At 40.4% G+C, this 27,640-nt stretch overlaps 1 protein-coding gene across 1 annotated transcript in view; it reads right to left on the bottom strand.

Annotated features, from left to right (window-relative positions):
- The window catches only part of tbce (tubulin folding cofactor E), a 37,387-nt gene continuing 9,747 nt past the window's right edge, over positions 1 to 27,640 (bottom strand). The window contains exons 2-17 of the mRNA XM_060941041.1: positions 24,276 to 24,415; positions 20,779 to 20,863; positions 14,852 to 15,028; positions 14,650 to 14,735; positions 14,453 to 14,552; positions 12,934 to 13,036; positions 12,702 to 12,778; positions 12,275 to 12,370; positions 12,094 to 12,158; positions 9,075 to 9,139; positions 8,830 to 8,982; positions 8,454 to 8,607; positions 8,228 to 8,296; positions 6,542 to 6,601; positions 6,365 to 6,456; positions 1 to 3,138 (exon numbers count right to left, since the gene is read on the bottom strand). Of these exons, the coding sequence (XP_060797024.1) occupies positions 3,043 to 3,138; positions 6,365 to 6,456; positions 6,542 to 6,601; positions 8,228 to 8,296; positions 8,454 to 8,607; positions 8,830 to 8,982; positions 9,075 to 9,139; positions 12,094 to 12,158; positions 12,275 to 12,370; positions 12,702 to 12,778; positions 12,934 to 13,036; positions 14,453 to 14,552; positions 14,650 to 14,735; positions 14,852 to 15,028; positions 20,779 to 20,863; positions 24,276 to 24,402 (1,605 nt within the window). The 5' untranslated portion in view covers positions 24,403 to 24,415 and the 3' untranslated portion in view covers positions 1 to 3,042. The remainder of the gene's footprint in view (positions 3,139 to 6,364; positions 6,457 to 6,541; positions 6,602 to 8,227; positions 8,297 to 8,453; positions 8,608 to 8,829; positions 8,983 to 9,074; positions 9,140 to 12,093; positions 12,159 to 12,274; positions 12,371 to 12,701; positions 12,779 to 12,933; positions 13,037 to 14,452; positions 14,553 to 14,649; positions 14,736 to 14,851; positions 15,029 to 20,778; positions 20,864 to 24,275; positions 24,416 to 27,640) is intronic.

Below are 27,640 nucleotides of genomic sequence, written 5' to 3'. Positions count from 1 at the left end.
TGATGCACAAGTTTTAATTTGCTTTGGGTTTTCTGAAATCAACACAGGGTCAAAATTTTACATACGCTCACTTAGATTATTAATTCAGAGGTGCTGAAACTTCCAAAATGTCTTTTATCTTGCTAAGGCCGAGGTCTCTTAACTTCCTGTTAGTGATTATGATTGACTACAGCTGGTAGCTTGTCTGTGCCTTCATAAAAAGGGCTTGCTTACAGCACTCATTGGACTGACCAAAATACAGTAAAATGGGAAAGTCCAAGGAGCTCAGTGCAGGTCTGAGAAAGAGGATCGTAGATGTACACAACTCTGGAATGTCTCTTGGAGCCATTTCTAAACAACTGCAGATTCCAAGATCAGTTCAAACAATTGTATCCAAGTCATTGTGATGTGTAGTCACTTTGCTTCAAGAAAACCCAAACTGTCACCCTCAGCTGAAAGGAAATTGGTTTGGATGGTCAGGAACAACCTGGGAACCACCATGGCACAGCCCTGCCATGAACTGGAAGCGGATGGATCACTGCGTACAGTTCAGATCACCATAGACCTGGCGATGTGGTTTTTGTGGCGGCGGCGGAACTCACACAATAATCTGATTAATGTGGGCAGCAGACTAATGAGACCGAAGGTGTCAAATTACTGGAAATTTCCAGAACAATCTTATAATCTTGTATGGTTTAAGTTATAAATCAGTTATAGAAACTGTTTTATTTAATCAGGCTAACAGATCAACATCCAGGTCCCTACCAAATCCACCATTAGCTTGATCAGTTCTATAAAAGTCTATTTAAATTCTGAAAACTGTACAAATGTTGTTGTTTTCCACCAAAGAGGCGGGATTAGCCAACGCAGAATAGTGACGTTTGTCTCTTGTTGATGACGTGTAGGTCGCATGAATGCGACCTGTCCGGTCAGACTGCAGTCGCATGTGAAAATATCGGATACGCATCGGAATTAGGACCACATATCCAAGCGGCCTGGGTCGCATGTGAAAAAATTGGATCTGTGTCGTTCAGATTGTCAATAACAAATCGGATACAGGTCGCATATAGGCAAAAAAAAAAAAATCGGATATGGGTCGTTTCAGGGTGCAGTCTGAACGTAGTCTAAGAGGCTGCTATCCAAGAAATAACCTCCTGCTCCAAAACTGACACCTTCAAGCTTAAAGTTTGAAGCTGACCACACGGACAAAGAAAAAGCCTTCTGGAGGTTAGCTGTATGATCAGATGAGACAAAAGATCAAGTTGTTTGACCACAATGACCACCATGTACAGAGGGACACTGTACCAGCTGGTGGTGGTGGTAGGATCATCATGCTCTGGGGCTGTTTTGCTGGCAGTGGAACTGGTTCATTGCACAAAGTGGATGGAATAATGAAGAAGGAGGACTACCTCAGAATTCTTCAGCATAAACCATCAGAAACTTAAACACGACTTGGGAGTTCCAACAGGACAATGAACCCAAACAGACATCAGAACTGGTTGTGGAGGATAAAGCAGGCTAACATTAAGCTTAAAACAAGTCCTGACTTCAACCCTATTGAAAACATATGGACTGTGCTTAGAAGTCGAATCCATGCCAAGAAAAACAAACGATTGATTGATTGAGTGATCTCTACCAATTCTACCATGAAGAATCGTGAAATATCCAACCAGAATTCTTCCAGAAGCTTGTTCATGATAAACAAAAAATGTTTGGTCAAGGTGCATCTTGTTAAGAGACATTTTACCCAAATATTATGTGATATTTTTAGTGCTGTCAAGCGATTAAAATATTTAATTTAATCGCGATTAATGTCGCGACTGTCATAGTTAACTCGCGATTAATCGCAATTTAATCGCACATTTTTGTCACATGAAAAACCATTGTAATTCTCTTATCAGCATAAAAAAGTGAATGGGCTTGCTCACCGTTCGAACTACGGGAGTACTCGGGGGATCCGAGATCCCCTGAAACAGACATGAGATCCCTTGAAAACATGATTTGGGAAATGTTGGGGGGTCTCTAAAATATTGGCAAAATGATGTTTATTGACATAGCAATCGTGTGTAACGGGAAGCATTTGCATATCCGAAGTGAGCGCGCGATGGAGATCCGCGCTCTGAGACAAGCGCAAGCACCCCCCCCCCAAGGGAAAAAAAGGGACCCCCCGAAAATATCGGCATAGTTCGAACACTGGTTGTACCAATGTTTTTTTTTATTGCAGAGCATAACACGTCTTGTCACAGCCACTGCAAAGTGGGGCTGGAGCCCCCGATGGGAAAACGAAACCTAAGCCGAGCACCGTGGCTCTTCGGGGGAGGGCAGAGGACTCTGGCTGTGCGGGGCGTGGCATCATGTCACAGAGCGTTAATCTCGCGATAAAAACATTATCAACGTTAAAATTGAGTCAAGTTAACGCGTTAATAACGCGACATTTTTGACAGCACTAGATATTTTTGATCTTGTATGTATAATTTTGACCCTGTGTTGATTTCAGAAAACCCAAAGAAAATTAAAACTTGTGCACCAAATTATAGTGGGTTTTTTTATTAAAGATGTATGCTGTACATTCTGCCACAGAAAAAGAACAGTTCAAAGAAATTACTGAAAGCCCAAATATTGCCATGACATTCATGTCACTGTATGTAAACTTCTGACCACAACTGTATATCTTACACAAACCCTCCACTTGCCACGGCAAGCTGCAGTTTGATGGGAAATGACCAAATCAAAGCATGTTTCCCCAGAAGGTTCCAAAACCTTGATGGAAACGTGCCTATTGTTACAGCAGGAAAAATACAGATACCTCTCTCTACACGACCTAAAAAAAAAAAAAGCAATAAAATCTTATTTCATAACTTCATTCTGAGACACGTGAAAGGTAAGCCCACAGCTTCCTTCACACCATTCTCTCTGCTGACCTTCCAGCATCAGTGTGCGTCCAGACACTGGGAAAAGATGGACAGAAGAGTGGGAGGAGCTCATGTTGTACAGCGTTCTGTATTCGCATGTTATGGCAGGCGGCTGATATTAGTCAGAGTCCACTGGGGTCCAACTGCGTCCTCAGGACCAGCGCACCAGAATTCTGTCCCCATCTTCTACAGAGTAGAACTGCAGTGGCTTTAGGTCATTGTCGATCTCGATCTCTTTCCCTGCCATCTACATAATGACAGAGAGACACACAAAGACAGATCAACTCTAACACTGCTCTCTGATGAGATCCCAGCAGGAATCGGCTAAGTCTGATTAACAACACAGTAACACTAAAATAACATTTTGGTCTTTATAAAAAATTTTTAAATACAGTTTTGTCCAGTAGTCTTATCTCTTCCAGACTGGGGCTGTATCTATTATGATGTGCTAATTATAAATCCAAGATATAAAATACATTTAATTTGAACTGATTTAATACCAAATAAATGAATGCATGCAAATTCTTAATTAAAAACATCACAGCATACAGACATTGCAACCAGGGCTTTGAACCGGTTCAAGGAACGAAAACGAAAACCGGGAACTTTTTCTATTTCACATGGAACAGAAACGAAACCAGAAACTTTATTATTTTTTATGTTCCGGAACAGAAACGCTTATTAAAAATAATGGTAACGGGTTAATACCGGTTTTTATTTTGTTCCTCAAAGTTTCCGTAGCCTACAAATAAAAAAGTCATTCTTCTCCTGCGCAAGTTTCTATGACCCGCTGGGGTTCACTTCCTGTGTGACGTTCGCTGACTGAATGGAGAGAGCGGGAGGGTGGACTACTATCACGTCTCCACATCTTAAATAAGAGGTAAATATTGCAGTCTATCGTTATTCAAAAACGTCAGTTTCAAACACGATATCAATATATTTGTCCACGTTAATGAGAGGCTCGCGAACATTAAAATGATGTTAACCTCTGTTAGCCTATCAATGCATAGGGCCTGACTAGCCTTTGGTAACACACTAAATGAATTATCTTTCATTTTTGGCACTTTTTCTGTTTGTGTAGATGGGAAGACATACTGAGAATCCAAATCGCCAACATTTGAAATAATAATTGTTTTGAATTATTTCTTGTCTTATTTAATGAAGGTTGTAATAGAATTAGCCTACATTTGGCTTAAGCTGGATGAGACAGAGACATAATTTTATAGCCATTTGTTAAACAGCTGACAGGGAACGTAATTAACCGTTCCGGGAACGAAATATTTTTGTTCTAACCGGTTCGGGAACGTCTATTTAATGGTGGAACCCAAAACCAGAAACGTTAAAATTCCGTTTCTGTTCGGAACGAACCAATAGGAAAAAAAATTCTGGTTCAAAGCCCTGATTGCAATGTGTATCAATATATTTGCAGTACGCTATATTTGTGCTTATTGTGCAGCTTATTTTAAATTAAAAAAAAAAAAAAAGTAGAGATGAGATCATCTGTGAGGTCCAAAGTGAAGCTGAAGGCAAACATAAAATCAAATAGGAATAATCAGTTATTTTGAAGAAAAATATGTTCCAGGGCCTGAGCCCAAAAGCTTCAAGATTGGAGATTGTGTGTATACAATTAAAGAGATAAAAATGTACCAGTTATTAATGAGAAAATCTCTCGCTTAGTATTTTCTCTCACCAAAATGATTATCTTTTTGCATCATTACAGTAAGGTTTTTCAGCACATGTTCAGCACACTCCTCAGATACCAACAGCATCAAAATACAATTTGAAAAAGGTTTCCTATTTTAAAAAAAAATTTTTTCTATATACTGTACCAATCAAAAGTTTGGACACACCTTCTAATTCAGTGGTTTTTCTTTATTTTTATTAATTAAAAGTCACTTTATGTCTTAAAGTAATGATGGATGTCGTTTCTCTTTACTTAGTTCAGCGGTTCATGACATAATATGGATTACTACAGTTGTGGAATAGGATTATTTCCTGTATTTTTATTATTTACTGTTTGAGCTCAAACACCTTAAGAAGGTAAGAAATTGCACTAATTAACTTTTGACGAGACACATCTGTTAACTGAAAAGCATTCCCGGTGACTACCTCATGAAACTGGTTAAGATAATGCCAATAGTGTGCAAAGTGTCATCAAGGTAGATAATTTGAAGCATCTAAAATATGAATTTTTTAAAACATTTTTTGTTTCCGACATAATCCCATATATAATTTCATAATTTTGATGTCTTCAGTATTGTTCCAGAACTCAGCATCAACTTTTAAATCCACTCGTCCAGTCGGATAAGCAGCACAATTTTTTACTCGTCCTGACCATAGCCTTATTACGATGTATTTACTAGTTCAGTGAAAGTGATTAACATAGTTTATCAAAAAGCAGGTATATTTATGATAATCATTATGCTTTAATGATTTATAATTTTTCAATAAAACTCGAAGTTTAACTGTAACAATAAACAAAAGCTATCCAGTCCCCCGTTATGGTGCGTGTGGTGTTCTGACCCATTACCTGAGCTGGAGTTTTAAGAGTCAGACTCACCCAAACTCAAAGCTTCTGGAGGAAATAAAGTTAAATCTTGATTAATCCCGTAAAGTATAAATTAATTTAAAGAAATGAAACTGAAAAAAAAACAAAAACAAGTTGGACATAAGGGGGACAGAATCACGTTGGGAATGAAAACAAACCGTAAGTGAGTTTGGCGCTGTCGTAAAATTCCCCTGAAATATTTTACGACATTTGTGATGGTTAATGTGAACCAAACAAAAGACAAATACGAATGTCTGAATGAAATGAAGATTCACCACAGAGATTTATTTTCTTGAGGTATTTGATCGCCATTTCTCCGATTTCGATGAATTCAGAGTCTAATAATCTATAATTAGATATTACAACATGATTATTTTCTCTCACACACACACACCTGCTGTACTTGGCTTCCCGGGAATTTTGTAAACAATAACACGGCCGGATCACTGAGGGGATTGAACTAGTTTTGTTGGAACTTTATTCATGTAAATCTTGAATAATTACTATAAAAATGGTGATTCTCAACAAATATTCAACTCGTCCTGTCGGCCAGGCAGATGCAGATTTGACTTGTCCAGACTAAATATTTGGTTGTCCCGGACAGTCAGACTACCATTAATGTCGAGCCCTGTGTTCTACAATGTAGAAAATAGTCAAAATACAGAAAAAAAAAAACATATGAATGAGTTGGAGTGTACAAACTTTTGACTGGTGTACTGTATACCTTATTAAAATAATGTACAGACCCCGAATGACTTGGTGCATTTTAAATCCCATTTGTACATCATCAATTTTACACCTTACAGTATTTACACAATCGTTATTTAATAAACCACACACACACACACACACACACACACACACACAAAATTACGCAGGTTATTCTGGACCTTAAATCAACACTTGTGTGAACGCAAACTTTTACCTTTGAGCTGGTGTAGGTAAGGTGTAGCTCAGCACCTGGCAGTTTCAGTAACCTACAGAGCAGTCCCTTCACTTTCTGAACAATCATTGAGCCTGAAAGAAACAACAGAGGCCACAAATTTTAAATACTCAATACATTCAATTTATTTACAAACATACAGCTTCTTCACCGTCTTACCTGGAAGCTTCTTCTGTATGGGTTTCCTGTCTGTGTCATCAGGACACTCGAATGTAATCGCTGATGTGATACAACAACAAGAACCATGAGATTAATAGAGACAGGACTTGACATTAAGGACTGCCCGATTGCTCGGGGCAAGTGAAACATACATTCAGACAAGTGGGATGTCCCCGACATTCCCGACCGGGCAAGTTGAAATGAGCATATATTACGAACTAGCACCACAAAAATTAGGCTTTTTGATCTTTTATTTCAGTTCCTAAAAGCGTCCCTCACTACGTTTCCGCCATCATGTCTTGACTGTTTTCTTGGTCTCGGTTTCATTTACTGCTTTGCGAGTTATTTTATATACCCCCGCTGTTGTAGTATGGTATGCGTACTGTTTACAGACCCCTTGTGCATGACGTCACGCATCACGTGATAATTACAGCTGGGGTCAGACAGACACCGTCTTTCATGCAAGCAAGGCTTAATCCGTCTTCAATATGGTTAATTTTTGCGCTGTTTCTGTTTGTTCAAACAGAGAAATGGATAAAAGGCATTACCGTCTCCCCGCTATCAAGAAAAATGTTAACAAATAGAAGCAAATGCTTCAAGAACAACAAGGAAGTGAGTGGTTAAAGAATATGAAGAGAGGAACTCAGCCTGAAAACTCCAGAGAAATTCACAACGGTATTTAAAATATATTTTACAAAAATAGAAAGTCGGAAGCGCGTACGGAAGAGTTTGCTTAAGAATCTCGTTTTATTTTTTGTCTGCTTGCATTTGAGTTAGCTTCTTCATGAAAGTGTGTTTGATTTTCTTACAGGTGAAGCCGCTTCCTTATTCGACACAGAAAACCCAGATTGGTTTCAAACAACTCGGGCATAAAAAAAACAAAAACTCAACAAGGAGCGACATGCGCGATAAATCCTGAAAGAACAGATTAAGAGCAGAGAGAGCTGGAGCTTTGTTTCTGTTCTCAGAGGAACACCGTCCTGTGCAAAATATTTATATATCGTTTTTTGTTATATCATCCACCTCTAGCTTTATTTAAAAAAAAAAAAAAAACCTGCTGCGTCATGACAGACTGGCTACACTGATTCAGTTACAGGTTGCCAGGTCTGTATAAAACACCCACAACCTACACACTAAATAATTTTAAACTCAAACATTATCCTGTCTGTCACGATGCAGCGCTGGGTTTTTGTTTTTTTAAACCTAGAGGTGGATGATATAACAAAAAAAAAAAAAAAGATACATAAATATTCTCGCTGTTCAAAAGTCTTGGCACCCTATTGTTTTCTTCATACAAACTTTGTTATAGATTTCTACATTATCGAGTAATGACCCTACAGTCTGAGAGAGTTCTACACAAACACACTGAACTTTACAGCAGCATGCATGTGAAATGGAAATAAATCGACTAAGGCAGGAAAAACTATTTTGGATAAAATTGTTATTGTCCGTTACAAGTAAAAAGTAACCAGTAACCAAACTTAATAATAAACTTAATCAATAACCAAACTTCAACTCAATGTGTGATCTTCATTTTATGTTGCAATTCACAACTATTGTATGGTTTTCCAAAAAAAAAAAAAAAAACGTAGTACTTGCGAAATAGGGAACAAGTGGGTTTAAAAGTTAATGTCGAGCCCTGAGAGATGCATTTGAGATATGGCTATGAACGATGCAGTAACTCACTCAGCAGTTGGTCTTTCAGAGCATAAGGTTTCTGCTCCTTCAGCTCCTCTTCCTCAGGTGCACCATATTCTGAAAAATGTGTACCAGCATTAAGTAGCGATTAATTGCAGGTACACCTCACACTGCGTCAGTTTATTACACTGCGTCAGTCTGCAGCTGGCAGTTAGAGCACAATGAAGGCTTTATAAAAGAGGTTTATTCCGAGTTAGTAGGACTGCTGACTCACTCTGGATCAGGGTCAGATAGCGAGGGTGCTGTGCTATAAACTCTGCACTGGGTCGGTTCTGTTGTGGATCTCTGTGACCTCCAGCCTGCAGCCAAGCACGGCCAAACTTCTTACAGTAATCCAGCTCAGCACCTCTTCTCTCCTCCTGTAGCACCTGAGGCACAAACCCTCAGCGTAAGGTGTGCTGCTAGGCATCTAATATACTAATGAATGCTAAAGTTTGCATGTAGTTACTAGAGAAACAATAATTTCTTACAACGAGCACATTAAATCATCATGTGATATGAATTACTACACATCTACAGGTATGACCCATCTGCGATCACACAGTATTGATGGTTTCTTTTCTTTTTTAAAGAGACTCTATGACACACACCTCACACCTGTTGAGTATCTCTAGCTGGCTGATGCGGGCGATGAGGAGCTGCCGCGTTGTCTTGTGATTCTTCTCCAACTCCATCAGGGGGTTTCGACTACAGCTCAAGTTCACCAAACTCCTCAGCTTCTCCAGCTCATTAAGGACGCTCCACTGAAAGGCAATGACAGAACGAAGCTGCTTAGGCTACATGCAGTATATCAACTTTATACTGGTTTACTTTTTCTTTTACTACATTTTCCTACCTCAGTAATTTTATTGTCGTCAAGCAAAAGAGTCTTCAGTGCAGGGAATGCTGAAGTCTTGGTGCCTTCACAATATTAAACACAATTATTTAACATTATTTGAGATTAACATGCAATGAAGAATTTTTATACAAAAGCAAGCATTACTTATCAAAGAGGAGGCAAATTCAAATATTTAAAAGGTGACATGTTATACCCCTTTTCCACAAGTTGACACACTTCCCTGAGGTCTGAATGAAATGCCTGTGGTCGAAATACCACGAGGATAAAACGTTACAGCTCTCTTCTCACCCTGTCTAAACGGCCCTGTTCAAAATGGCCGATTTGAGTGCCTGTTCCTTTAAATGATAAATGAGCCACTGCTCATCATACACCTCTCTTCCGCAGGCCAATCAGGGAGCACTTACTTCATGATTATTCGTTCGCAAAGGCAGTTCTCAAGCTATGAGTGGTGATACTCAGATGAGGGCGGTATAATTCTAATGAGCTCCTCATGTGACACAGAAAAAAGAGCCGACTCTGAATGGCTTGTTGAAGCTCATGTTTTCTGAAATGGGCAGTTCAAAAGAAACTGACTGCGTTGTCTTGTTTCAGAGTTTGTAGGCTGGTAGGCACTCCAGATAGTTAAATGTATGTGCATAAGCACTGAAAAAGTGAGTGTTTCATAATCTGTCCTCTTTAAAGGTGCAGTTTATCTTTTTAGAGTCCTCTTCTGGCTGCAAATGGAATTACAATTTCAGCAAAGGTTGTCTGTTACCCCTTTTCCACCAAATCAGTTCCAGGGCTGGTTCGGGGCCGGTGCTGGTGCTGGTTCACAACTCGTTCAACTTGCAAGCCAGCTGAGAACCAGTTTGCTTTTCCATAGCTCGCGGTGCTAAGGGAAGCCACGTCATTACGTCGCTGTATACGTCAGTTACGTCGCTGTATACGTCAGTTACGTCGCTACGTTTGCATAAACCTTGGCGTGAATATCGAAGCAAAAACAACACGGAAGCAGCAGCAGCAGCAACAACAGTAATAATAATGGATGACTTCGCGTTTGTACAGCTGCTGCTTCTCGTCGCTTAAAAATAGCGATCTTTCACGGTCTTGTTATTGTTGTTAACAACTCCGCCCCCCCGCTGACGTAAGCGGTTCTTTCCTCTGGCCCAGCAGAGAGTTGGTGCTAGCCTGGAACCGGTTTTTCTGGCCCCAGAGCCAGTTCTTTGTCAGTGGAAACAGAAAACCCGGTTCCAAACTAAGCACTGGCCCCAAACCAGCCCTGGAACTGCTTTGATGAAAAAGGGGCATTTTAGGAATCAAGGGCCAAACTGATAATCTGTATTCTGGCTGGGACTGGAGCTAACTTTCAAGAAGAAGAAGAAGAAGCAGCCTTTATTAGGCTACGTTCACACTGCAGGCTGAAGTGACTCAAATCCGATCTTTTCGCCCATATGTGACCTGTATCCGATCTTTTATTGACAATATGAACGACACAGATCCGATTTTTTCAAATCCGACCCAGGCCGTTTGGATATGTGGTCCTAATTCCGATTCCTATCCGCTCTTTTCATATGCGACTTCAGTCTGAACCGCCAGGTCGCATTCATCCGACTTACACGTCATCAACAAGCCACAAACGTCACTATTCTGCGCTGAAGTAGGCAGCGGGTCTCTCAAAAAAAGTTACAACAACATGGCGCACGACATCAATGCGAGGGACGCTTCGGGCTGTGAAGGTTCTGAATCTTCTCAATGGAAGGACGCAGAGGTTAGGGAGCTGATTTCCATTTGGGGGGATGCAGCTATTCAAGCTAGATTGGATGGGTCATACCGCAACGGGCGGTTTTACTTCCATAAACACTGGCCATGCTCACTGCGTGTGACGTCGTCGTATCCTGCAATGCGCATGCGGAACACTTTTAGGTCGCTTTTCGTTCATACTGAGGATCACATACAAGTCGCATATATTTGTTAATGTGAACGACCTCACAAAAAAATCGGATTTCACTAAAAAATCGGAATTGAGCATTAAGCCTTGCAGTGTGAACGTAGCGTTAGTCACATGTGCTCAAGCGCAGTGAAATTTGTCCTCTGCGTTTAACCCATCTGAAGCAGTGAACACACACACACACACACACACACACACATATATATATATATAACCCAGAGCAGTGGGTAGCTATGCTACAGCACCTGGGGAGCAGTTGGGGATTAGGTGCCTTGTTCAAGGGCACTTCAGCCATGATACAGAGGGAGGGGAAAGTGCTGTTCATTCACCCCACTCCCTTCACATTATTCCTGCTGGTCCTGGGAATCAAACCAGCGACCCTTTGGGCCCCAAGGTTGCTTTGCTAACCTTCAGGCCATGGCTCCCTTAAGTAAGGTTTTAAACGGGCTTTTTTTTTTTTTTTTTAAATGGCAAGCTGCACCTTTAAGAGACACATTACAGAAACGTAACTGCTATATACTGTGCTTGTTTACTGGATGCTAACTTAAAGCTGAATTTCACTAAACTAGCTAATTAGAAATTTAAGACAGAATACAAATAAAATTATGAGGATTCGGCACGGTGGTGCAGTGCTTAGCACGGTCACCTCATAGCAAGAAGGTTCTGGGTTTGAACCTTTCTGTATGGAGTTAGCATGGTTCCCCTGTGCTTGCAAGGGTTCCTTCAGGTGTTTCCGGTTACCTCCTACAGTCCACAGACATGCAGATCAGGTCAACTGGCTACTCTAAATTCATCGGTGTGAATGGTTATTTGTCTCTGTGTTAGCATGTGATAGATTGGCAATCTGCCCAGGGTGGCTCCAGCTTCCCCTGTGACTCTGACGGATAAGCGGTATTTAAAATGAATGGATGGGTGGGATGTATTTACGTCTGACGTGATGAAAGGTGTCAGACAGCGAACAGACTCGTAAGCAATTTGCCAGATTGATACTATAACCATTTGTATGGCAAATCCGACAGAATTAAGTCATCAGACCTTTATCATTATCCTCCATTTCCATTTCTGACTCGCTCAAAATTATTAGATTACCTTGTAATGTGTCACTGAACTGAATGTCAGACAGTCCTGTGCTACAAAGGTTCAGCATCTCCAACCTGAGGTTCCAAACAAAACAGAAAGAACATATGGAACAAAAAAAAGAAAACTTATCATTGTGCTGTGCTACAACATGCTAAAAAGCATTTTTATGTTCGTTAAATATATACACTACCTGGGTAGATGTGATAATTGTAGTACAGATTCACTCTGTGTTAAACTGTTATTGGACAAGTCAAGAACCTTCAAACCTTGTAGAACATCCACAGGCCTAAAAAAAAAAATCTCTGATTTTTATGTCCAAACAGGAATCTAAAAAGTTTTGGTCCAGCAAAGATGCATCAAAAAGAACAAAATGAAATGTTTCCAAGTCTACAAATAATTAGTATATTATACAGTAAAATACACTCATAAAATAATAGAATATAAAATATTATCTGGAATGCTCATTTTATATGAACACCTTAATTAAAAAAAAAACCATAAAATAGGCATGTATACAATATTCGACTAAAAATATACAGTGCAAAGACGGTCACAGTACTCTTTGTTCATGACTGTAAGACTAATTAACATATGGAGGAATCATAGGAGTGTCCGACCTTTTTAGATCAGTGATATTATTATTGTTGAGATAAAGCTCTTCTATTTGTGGCCACATGGGGGCGCACTGTAGCACCTGCCAAGGACATGGGAAGAGCGAGGGATCAGTATGACTTGTAATAAGAGTAAATAAGGATTGTGCGTTTGGAGAAAGATGAAACAAACAACGATATACATACATGTTTATGTATGTACGTATGCATGCATGTATGTATGTATGTTGTCCCCTACCTGAGACCAGGTGATAACACAACCGTTAAGCATCAGGACTCTTAGATGGGAGAAGGCGTGGCTCATGTTGCATGGGTTTGAGGAAATCCGGAGTCGATTATCTCTATGAAAATGAAGAATTGTGCCAGAAAGCTTAGTAGTGCTGTAGTAATGTTATAACCGGTAATGAAGAAGATGGAGCTACTGAGATCAAGCACTGATCGAGAGATACACAGAAAAGGCCTATAATGACATTATAATGGATGGATGGACAGAATTATAATGGATGGATGGAATTATAATGGATGGATGGAATTATAATGGATGGATCAGAATTGGAATCAGAAAAAGCTTTATTGCCAAGTAATTGTTGCAACTACAAGGAATTTGGCTTGCAGTCAAGGTGCTCAATAAATAAATGCTAAATAAAGACCGTCTCTTCTAAGATATTAAGAAATAAGAACCAAGTAAACAAACAAAAAAAAAAGATAAAATAAATAACTCTGCAGGTAAACAAAGGTGCAAATTAGGTAAACAATAAGATAAAATAAAACTTCAAATCAGGTAGACAACTAGGGGGTCAGAGTAAATGGGGTAACTGGTCTTGTTTATTGAGGTGGGGGGTCAGAATTGTGATGGATGGCTGAATGGATGGATGTATAGAATTATGATGGATGGATGGACGGACAATTACAATGGATGTATGAACAGATGGACAGAATTATAATGGATGGCTGAATAGACAGAATTATGATGGATGGATGGACAGACAGAATTATAATGGATGGCTAAATGGATGAATGGAGTGATATATAATGGATGCATGTATGGAAAGAATTATGATGGATGGATGGACGGACATGTGGCTAGATGGACAGAATTATAATGGATGGATGGGTGGACGGACAGATGGACATAATTATAATGGATATAGGAATGGATGGATGGACGTATAGAATTATGATGGCTGGATGGACGGATAGAATTATGATGGCTGGACGGATGGATGGACAGAACTATAATGGACGGATGGACAGATGGATGGACGGAATTATAATGGACGGATGGAATTATAATGGACGTATGGAATTATAATGGACGGACGGAATTATAATGGACGGACGGAATTATAATGGACGGACGGACGGAATTATAATGGACGGACGGAATTATAATGGACGGACGGAATTATAATGGATGCATGGACGGACAGAATTATGATGGATGGATATAATTGATGCAAGTATAATATGGATTGATGGACATAATTTGGATGCATGTGTAGATGGATGGATGGATGGACATAATTTAGTTGGATGGATGGAAATAATAGAAGGAACTGATGGATGGAATAGATGGAATGGTTAGATATATTGATGTATGTAATGGATGGATGGAGGGACAAAATGGATACATGTAACTGATGGATGGATAGATGGATCAATGTAATCAATGGATAGATGGACGTAATTTAGATGGATAGATGGATGTAATTAATGGATGAATGTAACTGATTAATGATGGATGGATGGATATCTACCTGAGGCAGAGTACCTCCAGTTTCTCTAGCTGCTCTGTGATTGCTGCCACGACCTCCCACGAGCTCAGAAGATTTCTTGAGAGATCCAGAGAAACTACGCCTGAGACAAACGTTAAAGAAATGCGCCCCACACACACATTAATGCAAAGTCGAACTGCAGAAAGTTTCCTTTTACTTATTAATCCTCAAAAGGATACTGGGTGTGTTTTTCCTGATTTCATTTTCAGGACCTGGACCTGAAACGCCACAATTTGTGAGAACGATCTCTTCCAGATTCTCCACCCTGTAAAATACAGCAACACACCAATCAAAAACTCTCAGAACTCTGATCAATCTGAATGAACTGCATGGTGAGACGCCTTTCAGACATCTCACTCTCACGTGTATCGTATTACTCACTGCTGTTTCTCCAGAATGGATTCAAAGCCGACCATCATCACAGTCCTGGTGGAAACTGTTACCTCTTCTCCAATTGCCTGATCCAGCTCCATCTCATAGCGCTGCTTTACTGCGAACAGGTAGTCCACGCCAAAGCTGGCTTTTTTAGGTCGCACAAACGAGCCACCTGTCGGGTGACTTATGAGACACAGAACAACATGAACCGCACAAACTGAGCGTCAGTGTTTCCTTCGTCTCTGATCATTCTCAAATAGTCAAACTACATGACAAGACAACACACCAGAACACAATCTTACATCATAGAAGATTTCCAAAAAATACCAAGAACTACAATGGGGGGAGTTGGTGGCATAGAATACATTGGAGTTGCATAATTCACACCTTGAACTTATTTTATTTTATTTTTTTAAACCTCGCCTGGGACAGAGTCCACCAGGGGGCGAGGTATTGTTTTCAGTGGGGTTTCTATGTTTGTTTCTTTGTTAGCAACATTACGGGAAAATGGCTGGAACAATCTTCATGAAACTTTCAGGATAGATGGGCATTGGTCTCAAATAGAACCTCCAACATTTTGAGGGTCATCCGGTCAAGGTCACCAAAAAGGTTAAAATCATTTTGGGTTTTTTTCGCGATATCTTCCTTCATTCAAAGGTCAAAATCTTTTTTTTTCGTGATATCTTCACTTCAACCCAATTCCAAAATGTTCATCTTTCAATTCTGCTTCCATTGATAAGCTACATGATGGGGTAGCTCTCATAGTTTTCTTAGCTGTTGGGGGTCAAATGTCGGGGGGGGGGGGGGGGGGGGGGGGGTCAAGGTCATTGCTAAAATTTGCATATTTTCCATTGTAACTAGAAAAACAAAACGGCTTATCATTATCAACATATAGGAAGTCATATACGGGGTTTCATTTGGCACCATGACCTTTGACCTTGTTTGTTTGTACGTGTGTCTGACTTAATCTAGCGTCTAGACAGTTGCACCGATTGACTTCAAATTTTCAGGGTAGGTAGGCAATGGTCCGTAGATTACCTGATTAAATTTTGGGGGTAATCAGGTCAAGGTCACCGAAAAGGTCAACCTTTCAGTCAAAATAACATTTTCCATTATAACTCAAAAACGGTTACCAATAGACAGATGTTTACTATTATGAGCATGTAGGAACTGCCATATGGCCTTTCATTTGGCACCATGATCTCTGACCTTGAAAGGTCACACTCAAGGTCACGGATTTTTGGAGGGCTGTAACTTGAAAACAGTTGATGGTAGACAGATATTTACCATTATCAACTTACAGGAAGTGCCATATGGGCTTTCATTTGGCACCATGACCTTTGACCTTGCATGACTTTGGAATGTCAAACTCAAGGTCATGGATTTTCATAGGACTATAACCTGACAGATGATGACTGAGAAATATTACCGTTATCAACATACAGGTATAAAATAAGTGCTGCCGGGCGAGGTTTGTTTTGCCTGGCAACATTTGTTTACATTTTGTAACGTCACAAACTAGAGATGAAGGCGATTGGGATTATACATCATGAATACATTAAAAAAAAAAAAAAAAAACACAAAAAGTTGCACTTACATAAGTATCCCCCCCCCCCATTACTGTGAAACCCCTAAGGCCAAAAAAACAAACAAAAAAAAAAAAAAAAAAAAAAAAAAAAAGTGTGTTTCAGGTAACATGAAATACTAAAATAAGGTCGGTAGATAGGAAAAAGTTTTTTTTTCTTAATTTTTTTTTTATTTTGTTGGCACAGAATCCTTTATACCACACATCATAATAAAATGTGTTTTAAATCTTTAAATGAATAATAAAAAAAAATATCGCAAGAGTTCGAGTTATGATCTACGGAAGCGTATTGCTGCCACACAAAAAAAAATTGGCTTAGAATCAAGTAATTACGTGAAAAGATATTGTTAAAGTTATCACGTTTTTACAATATATTTATCATGTAATAACATCACGTAATTTCATGATACGAAATTATCACGTTATTTCATGATATTTTCATGTAATAACGTGAAAACACTTTATCAAGAAATAACGTGAAAATAACGTCCTAGGCTAGGCTACTTCCATTAAAAGCAGACGGCCTCGCCTAGCCTACTGTAGAACTTGGGTCGAGCAAAAACACCGAGCAAAAACATGGCTGAATCCTGAATGACTCCTATTTGTATAAAAATGGGACTACATAGGTGGCAAAATGTAGTGTTTTTCCCTGCCATGGAAGTGCACTTGTATACTGAAGAGTAAGCAATTTGCATTACAGCCTTGAATGAGGATTCAAAATGGTGCCTCGGCTCAGTTTTCCCTTCCTCCTTCAGTATACAAGCGCGCTTCCATGTTTATGCAGGAGGGCTGATAGAACTGGCGAAACATTTTATTTTTTATCGTTTCTTTCACAACTTGAATGCGTTGAAACAAAAAATTATGACAAACTAAACATCGCTTACACTAAAATATCGAGGGAAATTTGTAATAAAAACTTTACGGTCGGCAATTTCGACGCGGAAATTCTCGATCGGTCGGGTTACCGAAAACACACTTTTTTTTTTTTTTTGGCCTAAATTAATTTTTGGTGCAACAAGTTGGGACAAAACACATACCAAAAGTAAATAAAATTTGCACAGATCTAGGTAAATGACTAAAGTCTAAAATGTATTCATTATGATTCTTGTGAATGTTTGCAATTTATAAATGCACTTTTGCATTTGTTTAGTGTTGAAGCTGCACTTGAGAACCAATTGACACATTTACATTCAGTGACAATGTTCCTCTTTTATAATAATAATAATAATAATAATAATAAATGTTTATTTAGCATAATCCAAAACAAAATTTGGCTCCTACAATGCTAAAACTAAGATAGACACACTTAAAAAAAAAAAAAAAAAAAAAAAAAAAAAAAAAGCTACGGATATAATCAAAAATTCTGGAAGGGGAAAAAAAATCTAAAATCTAAAAGAAATCTAAATAACAATACTAATAAATAGCATACAGCACCAAAAAACAATAATTATAATAAAAACAGTATATAAATGCAGTGCAAAACTATGAGCATCTGTTATATGCTTGAGTAAAAAAAATAACTTTTTACTGAGGTTAGATTGTTTGTTTAAACTGGTACAGTTTCTCACGTCTTTAGGAAGAGAATTAAATATCTTGGATGCTCCGTCTTTAAAAGTACCTGATATCAATGGCACCTAAAGCTTAGGTGCACTAGATGAGCGGAGAGACCGTGCTGGTGAGTGTTGTTCTATTTTAAGATAAGAAGGCCAATAAGTACAACGCAATGCCTTAAATACTAACCCAGACAAATGAAACTCTCTATGCTCCACGATGGGGAGCCAGCCTAGTTTGACAAACTGATCAGGCGGGCCGGCTCTGTGGTCGGCATGAAGCTGGACTCTCTGGTGACGGTGGCAGAGAAGAGGTCTATGGACAAACTACTGAACATCATGGACGATGCCAGTCATCCTCTGCACACCGTCATCAGCAACCAGAGGAGCCTGTTCAGTGACAGAATGCTCCTTCCCAAGTGCAGGACGAACAGACTCAAACTCCTTTGTCCCTCACGCCATCAGACTGTACAACTCCTCTCTGGGGGGGAGGAGGGGTAACAGGAGGACAGAGGACGGGAAGGAGCAGTAGCCTAGCCTAACAATAAGCAATACCGGACAATGTGCAATATCTCTCCTGCTGCCCCCCCCCTTTTTTCCCCCCTCCTTTCTCTCCCCCCTTCCTCTCTTCCCCATATCTTATTCATTTTATATTTGTATATGTAAATACTTAATTTATTTTAAATTTATCTAGAGGTTTTGCTCTATTTATCTGTAATGATGCTGCTGGAATCTTAATTTCCCTGAGGGAACCCTCCCAAAGGGATCAATAAAGTTTTATCTAATCTAATCTAGTTTAAGAATATCAGATGTCTGCAAAACATAATGCTTAGTTACGAAACTCACAGCAGCCAGCTGTAAATGCTGTAGTTGCTTAACAAGGTAACCAGGCATGGGATAAGATACTGAATCATTTTGTCTAAAATAGAGTTTAATAAGAGGTTCAATTCGCTGTTTCCTTATCTGAAATGAAGCAAAGTTTTTTTTTAAGAACAGCTAACGTCCCACAGCAACTAGAGCTCTTTGAGCTGTTCCACTTCAAAACAGTGAATAAATAAAAACAGTATTCCTCTTTTATTTACAGGGATGTGATTTGGGGTTGGTGAAATTATCTGAAAATTTTAGCTGGGGGTCTGGGGGCCACAGGCCCCCAGCTAGTCCAGGGCAGCGCCCTGGTGGGGGGACAAGGGGAAGCCCCCCGAAGCTCCTGGGTTCTGGGGTTTTCTGACTTAAAAATTGTACTAAAATGGCAAGCAAACACACAAGAAAAAAACTTGTCATGATTAACAAATTCAAGCCAATTTAATGGTCAACATGCAACTCTGAGCCCCTATAGTAAATTCAATGATTCTTAACTGACAAAAAGCCAAAACATGAAACCTAAAAATGTCATTCTAAATTAAATCATCTGCATTAGAATAAATAGAAAATTGTATAAGGAAAAACAAAATTTATACTTTCAATTACTGTAGAAGTTGAACATACCTAAATGTGCCTTTTCAAACAAACATGATGCAACATAAGAATTCATCCACAAGTCTTCAGGAACTCTCAAAGAAAAAAGATGCTAGCATCCATGTCCAGTTCCAGCAGATCAGTCACTTTTTTTCTGCAGTTTCTACTCTAGCAATGTCAACTTCATATACATAACTCTATAGTGTTCACTCACCAAAGGATAATCATAACTCCACAGTGTTCACTCACTTAAGGATATTCAAAACTACCGCGTTCACTCACTTAGGTTTCGTTTCTATCCCGGGCTCCAGCCCGACTTTGCACGCTCGTAGCTCGGGCAGGGGAGGTCCCAGCATCCCCAAACTTGACAGCCAGAGTCCTCTGCCCTCCCCCCAAAGAACCAGTGCGGGCAGGGCGCGCCAGCCCCGCGCCTCGGGACGTAATTTGCCCTGAGGCGAGCCGCGGCGCTCCGCTTAGGTTTCGTTTCTATCCCGGGCTCCAGCCCGACTTTGCACGCTCGTAGCTCGGGCAGGGGAGGTCCCAGCCGCCCCAAACTTGACAGCCAGAGACCTCTGCCCTCTCCCCAAAGAACGAAATCGCTGAACAAATGTCTCACAGTCTTATATCCAACGTCTGTAGCAACCTCTTTCTCCAACCATTCCCAGCGGAACTTGTTTTTCACTATTCTGTCGATTTCTTTAACTCGATTTGCATCTTTACGCTCGATCACGGAGGCTGCCATCTTTCAACTCTTTGTTTGAAGCAAGCTTACGTACAGCTATCTAACAAGCGCGTTCATTGGTTGTTACAGAGCGATGGGCCAATCACATACCTCGTTTCATCTCAATGACGGAATTACTGATAGTCGGAACGAATAGGATACGAATGCGGATTTTTGAGCGAAAAATCGGAAAAAATTTTTTCTTCAAATTTTGAGGTGAAAAAAGCGGAATTCCGCGAATTCGTGGAAAAATCACATCCCTGTATTTATTTTTTTAAAAATCAAAGCCTTTACGCTGTTCTTATAGCTGCTGATCCACATGCTTTCCTGCTTTCTGTATGTCTCGAAAGCTATTGCGGGTTGGGAGTGTTCGTAGTGCCTTTGCCAGCTTTTGTTGAACTTAGCTAGTTAGCGCTGACTTACTAACAAGCTAGCAGGTGTGGAGTCATGATACAGATGCGGCAGATGGAGATTAGGTGGAAAAACCAGAATCCTTTTAGTTTAGGTTAAGATATTTTTGTCATGACTGATTACCAGTGTTGATAATACACACATTCGTCAATAATTATGAGATTGATGAGGTGAAAACTTCTGGCGTGAACCTCTATATTATGATCATTACCTGCATGTGAAGTAGCGAACTCCTTCATGGCTTCCGTCATGTTTGCCTCGCTCTGGATTGTCCCATTCCACACCAAGCCACAATCCTTCAATTAAAAAGCAAACAAACCAAGTGGTTCACAAAGCGCGATCCGTGACTTATAACCATGTGCGTAAACTTTTTTTTTTTTTTGGTGACTATTACTGTTTAATATAAATACAGAGGGGATTATGGAAAACCACACGCGCCGATTTATCCAGAAATAATCTGAATTTCTTGACCATCACCTTAAAAGGATAGTTTGGGATTTTTGACATGAATCTGTATGGCATCCCCATCAATAGTGTCGTGCAAACACACTGACTTACCCCTGACAGCATCCTGTGAGTCCAGTTCTTGTCCAGTTTTGGTCCAGACGAAAGTAGTCCGGCAAGTTTGTTGGGGTCACGAAAGTAAAACGTTTTTCGTCTCAAAACAGTATGTGTTCAAAAGAGTGATATATTTGCATCACAAAACCGTTGCCAAATAAAAAGTCAGACCTCGAAATCGCTTGGCACTATTTTCTCTCCCTCGGTATCACTGCGCGCTGCCGCCAGGTGACAGCCACGGCTGTTTCATTCATTGTTTACTAGTGATGGGAATTTCGGCTCTTTTTCGGGAGCCGGCTCTTTTGGCTCTTCTTACTATAAGGAGCCGGCTCTTTCGGCTCCCAAGATTTTATTTTTGATTTAAAGGAGTACGCCACCCCCAGATGAAATTGAGTCAGTCCCTGCAGTCCCTAGAGTTGGATGAGTGAGCCAAAGCGTTTTGTAGCCGACCCAGCCATTGTCCTGATCTAGAAACGCCCAGGTTAGCTTAGCTTAGCGTAGTCGCTGTAGTCCGGCGTGTCCAGCTAGCACTGTCGTTGCAAAAGTGAATTAAATAACTCAAGATTTTTTTTATAATTATTTCTCATGACTTGTACATTCACATCGAGTACACATATCAATGCAAATTAACACGAAGGGATTTACTAGACCAATTTATATCTGGAACTATTTTCAGCCACAGCACAGGCAAAGCACTGCTGCAGGCGCAAAGACACCATGCAGCGCCTGAAAACGGGTGCGCAGCGCCTGAAAACCCGTTTTCAGGCGCTGCGCGGTGTCTTTGCGCCTTCCTTTTCCTACCTATTCCTTTAATTGCTGCAATTAACTAGTTAATTCTGATTCTATTTCTCCTCTCAGTTATAATCTGTCCTGCTTTTGAAAAGATCCTCTCTGGGGGGACAGACGCTGCCACTATACACATCCTCCGTGCCATCACGTGTGTAAGCCGTGGATACAGTGCAGCCTTGGTCTCCCACCAGCTTAGTGGGTCTGCGTTTCGCTGTCACCTGGCGGCAGCGCGCAGTGATAAGAAGGGAGAGAAAATAGTGCCAAGCGATTTCGAAGTCTGACTTTTTATTTGGCAACGGTTTTGTGATGCAAATATATCACTCTTTTGAACACATACTGTTTTGAGACGAAAAACGTTTTACTTTCGTGACCCCAACAAACTTGCCAGACTACTTTCGTCTGGACCAAAACTGGACAAGAACTGGACTCACAGGATGCTGTCAGGGGTAAGTCAGTGTGTTTGCACGACACTATTGATGGGGATGCCATACAGATTCATGTCAAAAATCCCGAATTATCCCTTTAAGCGACTCGGCAAAATGGCGGCCAATCTCTGTCACCGTAAGTGAGGAAAAATTACGACGTATGAAAGAAAATGCTGTTCTTAAAAAGCACTAAAGATGCTACGAAGTTTGGTCTAAAACTATTCAAAAGTAAGATGGAATTGGGATTGCAATGCCATCTCTCATCGATGCAATTATTATGTGCAATAATATAGGCCCTAAACTATTTTTATGCATATATATATATATATATATATATATATATATATATATATATATATATATATATATATACACACACACAGAGTCTACCTGTAATGTGCAATTTTTCCGAGCCTCTCAATAAGGCAATTTTTTATTTTCTATACTTTTTCACGGTAGATAATGCAAATAGCCCTCTGTATTTAATCCTTCGTTTGTCTAATTTTTATTTCAATTTTATTTGTTATCTGTATGACATTTTCTTGCTACTGTAACACGTGAATTTCCCCGATGTGGGATGAATAAAGTGAATCTAATCTAATCTAATTTATTGTATTGATTTCAAAACAAAGTATTTTATGTGACTCGGCAGAGATAGTGAGACAAGTCTGCATGCATTACATTTGCGTGCCACTTTTGAAGATTGAAATAAATTATTTTTTAATACGATTTTATTATTATTTTTTTAATAGTCACCTGTGTATTTATACTAAAAGGCGGTTTCCGTTTCTGGTTGAGAGTACATCATGTACATGTTGTCTGGCGCTTCTCACTGGAGTTTTTCAGTTTTCTTTTATTTTTCCTTTTTGTGTGTGTTTGTATAGTTTGATGTTTGCTTTTTGTTTGCCGGTTGTGGTGTAGCTCCAGACCCAGTTTTGGTGTCCGTTTCCTTCAGGCCTTGGTTTGCCATGGGTGGTGCCTGTGCTCCTTGCTATGGACTGCAGCGAACTCGTTGCTCTTTTTAACATCGTGGTTGTCCAGCACTCTGTGCGGCGGTGCATCTGTGCTTGGTGCAGTGTTACAAGCGATGCTGCTCGGTGGCGTCACGTTGGCTGTGCAGGTGGTTTGGGACGTACCAGCGCTCTGCATGGCGGTGCTTCTGTGCTCGCTTTGTGGCTCCATGGTGCGGTGTTCCGAGCGACGTTGCCCGGCGGCGGCGCAGCGGCTGTGCGGTTTATCTTCGTGCGCCTGGTGGGACTGTGGGTAGCTACGCCATTGGAATTACATCCTGACCCTCTTTTAGTGGACTCTTTTTTTTTTTCTCCTTCCCTAATTGTAAAGCGACCTTTGGTGTGAGAAAGTCGCTATATAAATAGAACTGGTTATTATCATCATCATCAAAACAATTATCTGCCTCAGGCTCAGTGAATACTGGTGAATAATATTAATAATAAAAACCGATATTCACTTCACTTTCGGCAAATAACTGTTAAATAATCAGTTACTACTGTTATGGTTATTATGTACTAGTTACTCTAAACGATAATCTAAGAATGATAGAATAATGATCACAATAACTGATAGATATGTTTACTTTAAGCTTAAACTGTTTGTTCACTTGAATCAAACTGAATTAATTCCAGAATCCTAATAACTTACAAACGCCTATTAATAATAACAACCTGAATCTAACTGCAAATTCAATACAACTAATAATAAAAGTAGAAAAAAAAAATGCTGCTGGTGATGTGATACAACTTTAATAAATTCATTCAATAGTACAAATTAACTCCGTGTGAATTGTGCTATATTACACTATGAATATAAATGTGTGCTGCAATCACTGGGACGTGTGACTGCAAAGAATACAAGAAAATCAAAAAAAAAAAAAAAAAAAAAAACAACTATTAGCTCTTGCGCAAACTTAGACACTCACCTGTGGTCGGTGGAACTGTACCGACGTATCGCACGGTGGCTCGTTCTCCATCACACAACACCTGCCGGCCCACAGCGTCCTCAGGCACCTGCGCCATCATGTGCTGATCCTGCTCTTGAATCCTCATCTCACCCTACACACTGCACAGCACAAACACAATGTGGAAGAAATATTTAGGGGTCATCCATAATTTTCATCATCATCACGAGCGTACAAACCGTACGCGGGGGGGAGGGGGTTAATGACCAGGCATACACTTTTTAAAAATGAAAAAATGATGATCCATCAATGTGCGAAATCGGTGACCGCCATGTTAAAAATTTTGCGCCACATCGGTGTTGCCAGCTAGCTCTACACGCTTTCTTTCTTCAATACAACAATGGCTGACCCAGATATTGACCGCATTTACAAAATTTGTGAATAGCAGAAATACCGCTATTCACAAGACTCCTTCAAACGAGTACGAGCAGTTTTTAAACGTTTATTGTTTCCTGCATTCATCTGAGAAGCGGCAGGAGGCAGTTAGGGCAGGACAGGCTGCTTGGAAAGGATCAAAAACGAACATTTCAAAGCAAGCTGAGCTCTGCCGTGCCGGCAAGCGATCGTCCGGATGGAAAAAGTCAAGTCGACTTTTACAATTCGGGATTATTTCTCTCGTAAAACGGTATGTAGGATATCATATGGGTATATCTGTGAAGATACTCAGTCATCCAGGTACATAGTAATCTGTGGTTGGTAGAAGAGAGCAACTGGACTTGCTTGAAAACGTTTCACCTCTCGTCCGAAAGGCATCCTCAGTTCTGTCTGTCTAATAGGGAATATCAAGTATTTATCCTCTCATGGATCATCATAGAATCCGAATCAGAATGCTGATGGCTGCATTGTAGGTGGCTGATAAAAGATGTCAGACACTAGGGGTGGGCAAAATTATCGATACGGCGATATATCGCGATACTTTGTCTTCCGATTCAATATCGATACTCAAAATTTGAATATCGATATTTTTTCAAATAATAAATCATGTTTCAGACGGGTTGTAAATCCAGTACGACTTCCGCACCTCCGCTCCGCAAGGTGTCGCTGTGCCGCTACCTCACTGCAAGGCACTCTTCGTCTTCTCTTTTTTTCCCGGTGGTTGCAGTGAGGAAAAAAAAAAACAAGCAAGCATGGCTGTTAATGTAAACCTAGAGACGCCGCCGAACTTTAAGGCAGATGTTTGGAGGCACTTTGGATTCCAAAGGAAAGGAGAAAAAAAAAAGTGAGCTGGACAAAGAGTACTCACTTTGCAAAACCTGTTTCGCTCCAATTAGTTATTCAGGTAACACAACAAACTTGCGAACTTACTTAGCACGACACCACCCCGACATATTAGCTCAGCCGGAGCCACCGAAACCCGACCCGAAGCAAACTACACTGGACGGCGCCAAAGTCCTCCCGTCTACTTCAGTGATGTGTGACTTACTGTAACTGTGAACTTAATTTTGTCATTTAAGACCAAAGGCAAGAAGCTGCACTTTATTTTGCATTTTCAATTTTAGTGTGTGTGAGGCACTGCATTTTATTTTGAGTATTTACTCAAAGTTCAGAAGAAACGTGATTCACTGAGGTTTCAGTTCAGTTTCAGTGTGTGGACACTGACCCACACTGCACTTTGTTTCACAATTGTGCTCAGGGAGACTAATGCCGCTTTTCCACTACCAACGCGGCTGAGTTGGGCTGAGCCGTGCCGTGCTGAGTCGAGCTGAGTCGAGCTGAGTGGGGCTGTTGGAGTTGCATTTCGACTACAACCGCGCTGAACCGTGCTGGCTGGAAGTGGGTGGACACATTGGGTGGAGTTAGCGAAAGTGGGTGGACGTCACGTGATGTCGTTAAGCAGCGCAAACAGTGACATCAGTGAGCTTTTAAGCGGTAGTCTCACGACCCAAATAGTAAACAATAAACATGGAGGACATGGAGTCGTTAGTGTTGCTGGTCTTGGTGCTGTGGCTTGTTGTCACCGACAACGCCAACAGATACTGGCAAGAGCATATAGATGAGGCGAGGCGCATAAGGCTTCAGAAATTCTCGTAATTAGGGCCCGAGCCCTATGGGCGAAGGCCCTATTGTTCTTGTAAGAGTTCACTATTATTATTCTTCCGTCTTCTTCTTCTTCTTTATTTTTCTCCGCTGTTGGGCCATTTTCGGGGCGCTTGCCATGGGCGAAAACGCACGAAATTTGGCACCAGTTCCGAGAATTGCCACCGCTACTCAGAACCAGAAGCCCAAACTTGGCCGGGGCTCAGGGCCTCCATAGCGCCCCCTAAGTCATTGTGATTTTGGCCTCCCGCATTAAGGTGCCTGGTTGCCATATAGTTTGTAGTAGTGGCATGCAATTTGGTACGCCTATGTATCTCACTAAGCCGGACAAAAATGTAATGCCAATGCATTAGCCACGCCCAACAGGAAGTGAGGTAATTTCACTTTTGTGCGAAATGCATGGCCACGAAGACGGCGCAACTCCTCCTAGACCGTTCATAGGAATGTCACCAAAATTGATACACATCATCTACAGACATGGCTGACAAAAGTTACTAAATACGTTTCACGTAGGATAAACCGTTCAGAAGTTATACGTCAATCAATTTTCGATGCAAAATTTTACATGCTTAAAAATTCATAACAAATCTTCTGATTGCTCAAAACTGCTCATACTTCACACGCAAATCACTCATTGGGCTTCTGACGTTACCCAATTTCTGTGATATTTCGCCACTGGGGGCGCTATTTTTGGGCAAAAATACCAGTCTTTCCTCAAATTTGGTCAAACTTCACGGCCACCCTCTTCCTACCTCCCATGTCATGTATGCCACATTTTGGGAATTTTCGTCCATGGGGGGCGCTGTTTTTGGCCGACGCAATTGCTCCAAAACGGGTTTTTGGTAAATAGTTCCATAATGCTTTTCCTTCACACCACTACCTTGTGATAGTGCGTTGCTGTTGTAGACACTTATTTTTCCAACTCATAATCGCTCATGTACAGCTTAGCGCCACCTACTGACATGGGAAAAACCAAAAATTTTATTCTTCAAAAATCTATATCTCATCTTCTATTTACTCAATTGTCATCAAACTTCATACGCAAACTCTTCATAGCGCACCTGACATGTACGCCTAATTTTGTGCACTTTCGCCCCTGGGGGTGCTGGTTATGGCAAAAATGATATTGCAGCTTCTGATTTGTCAAACTTGGCAAGCAAACTCTTTACAAGACCCTTATTAGGGCGCTATTATTATTAGGGCCCGAGCACCGTACAGTGCGAGACCCTATCGTTGCCATGTGTCCAATTCTGTTCTTTGTCGCCATTGCGGGAGTAATGTCTCTTGCC

This window comes from Neoarius graeffei, chromosome 15, assembly GCF_027579695.1.
Source record: "Neoarius graeffei isolate fNeoGra1 chromosome 15, fNeoGra1.pri, whole genome shotgun sequence".
Taxonomy (NCBI): Eukaryota; Metazoa; Chordata; class Actinopteri; order Siluriformes; family Ariidae; genus Neoarius; species Neoarius graeffei.
The sequence above is the reverse complement of the archived record's forward strand: the minus strand, read 5'-3'. Positions and strand labels throughout refer to the sequence as shown.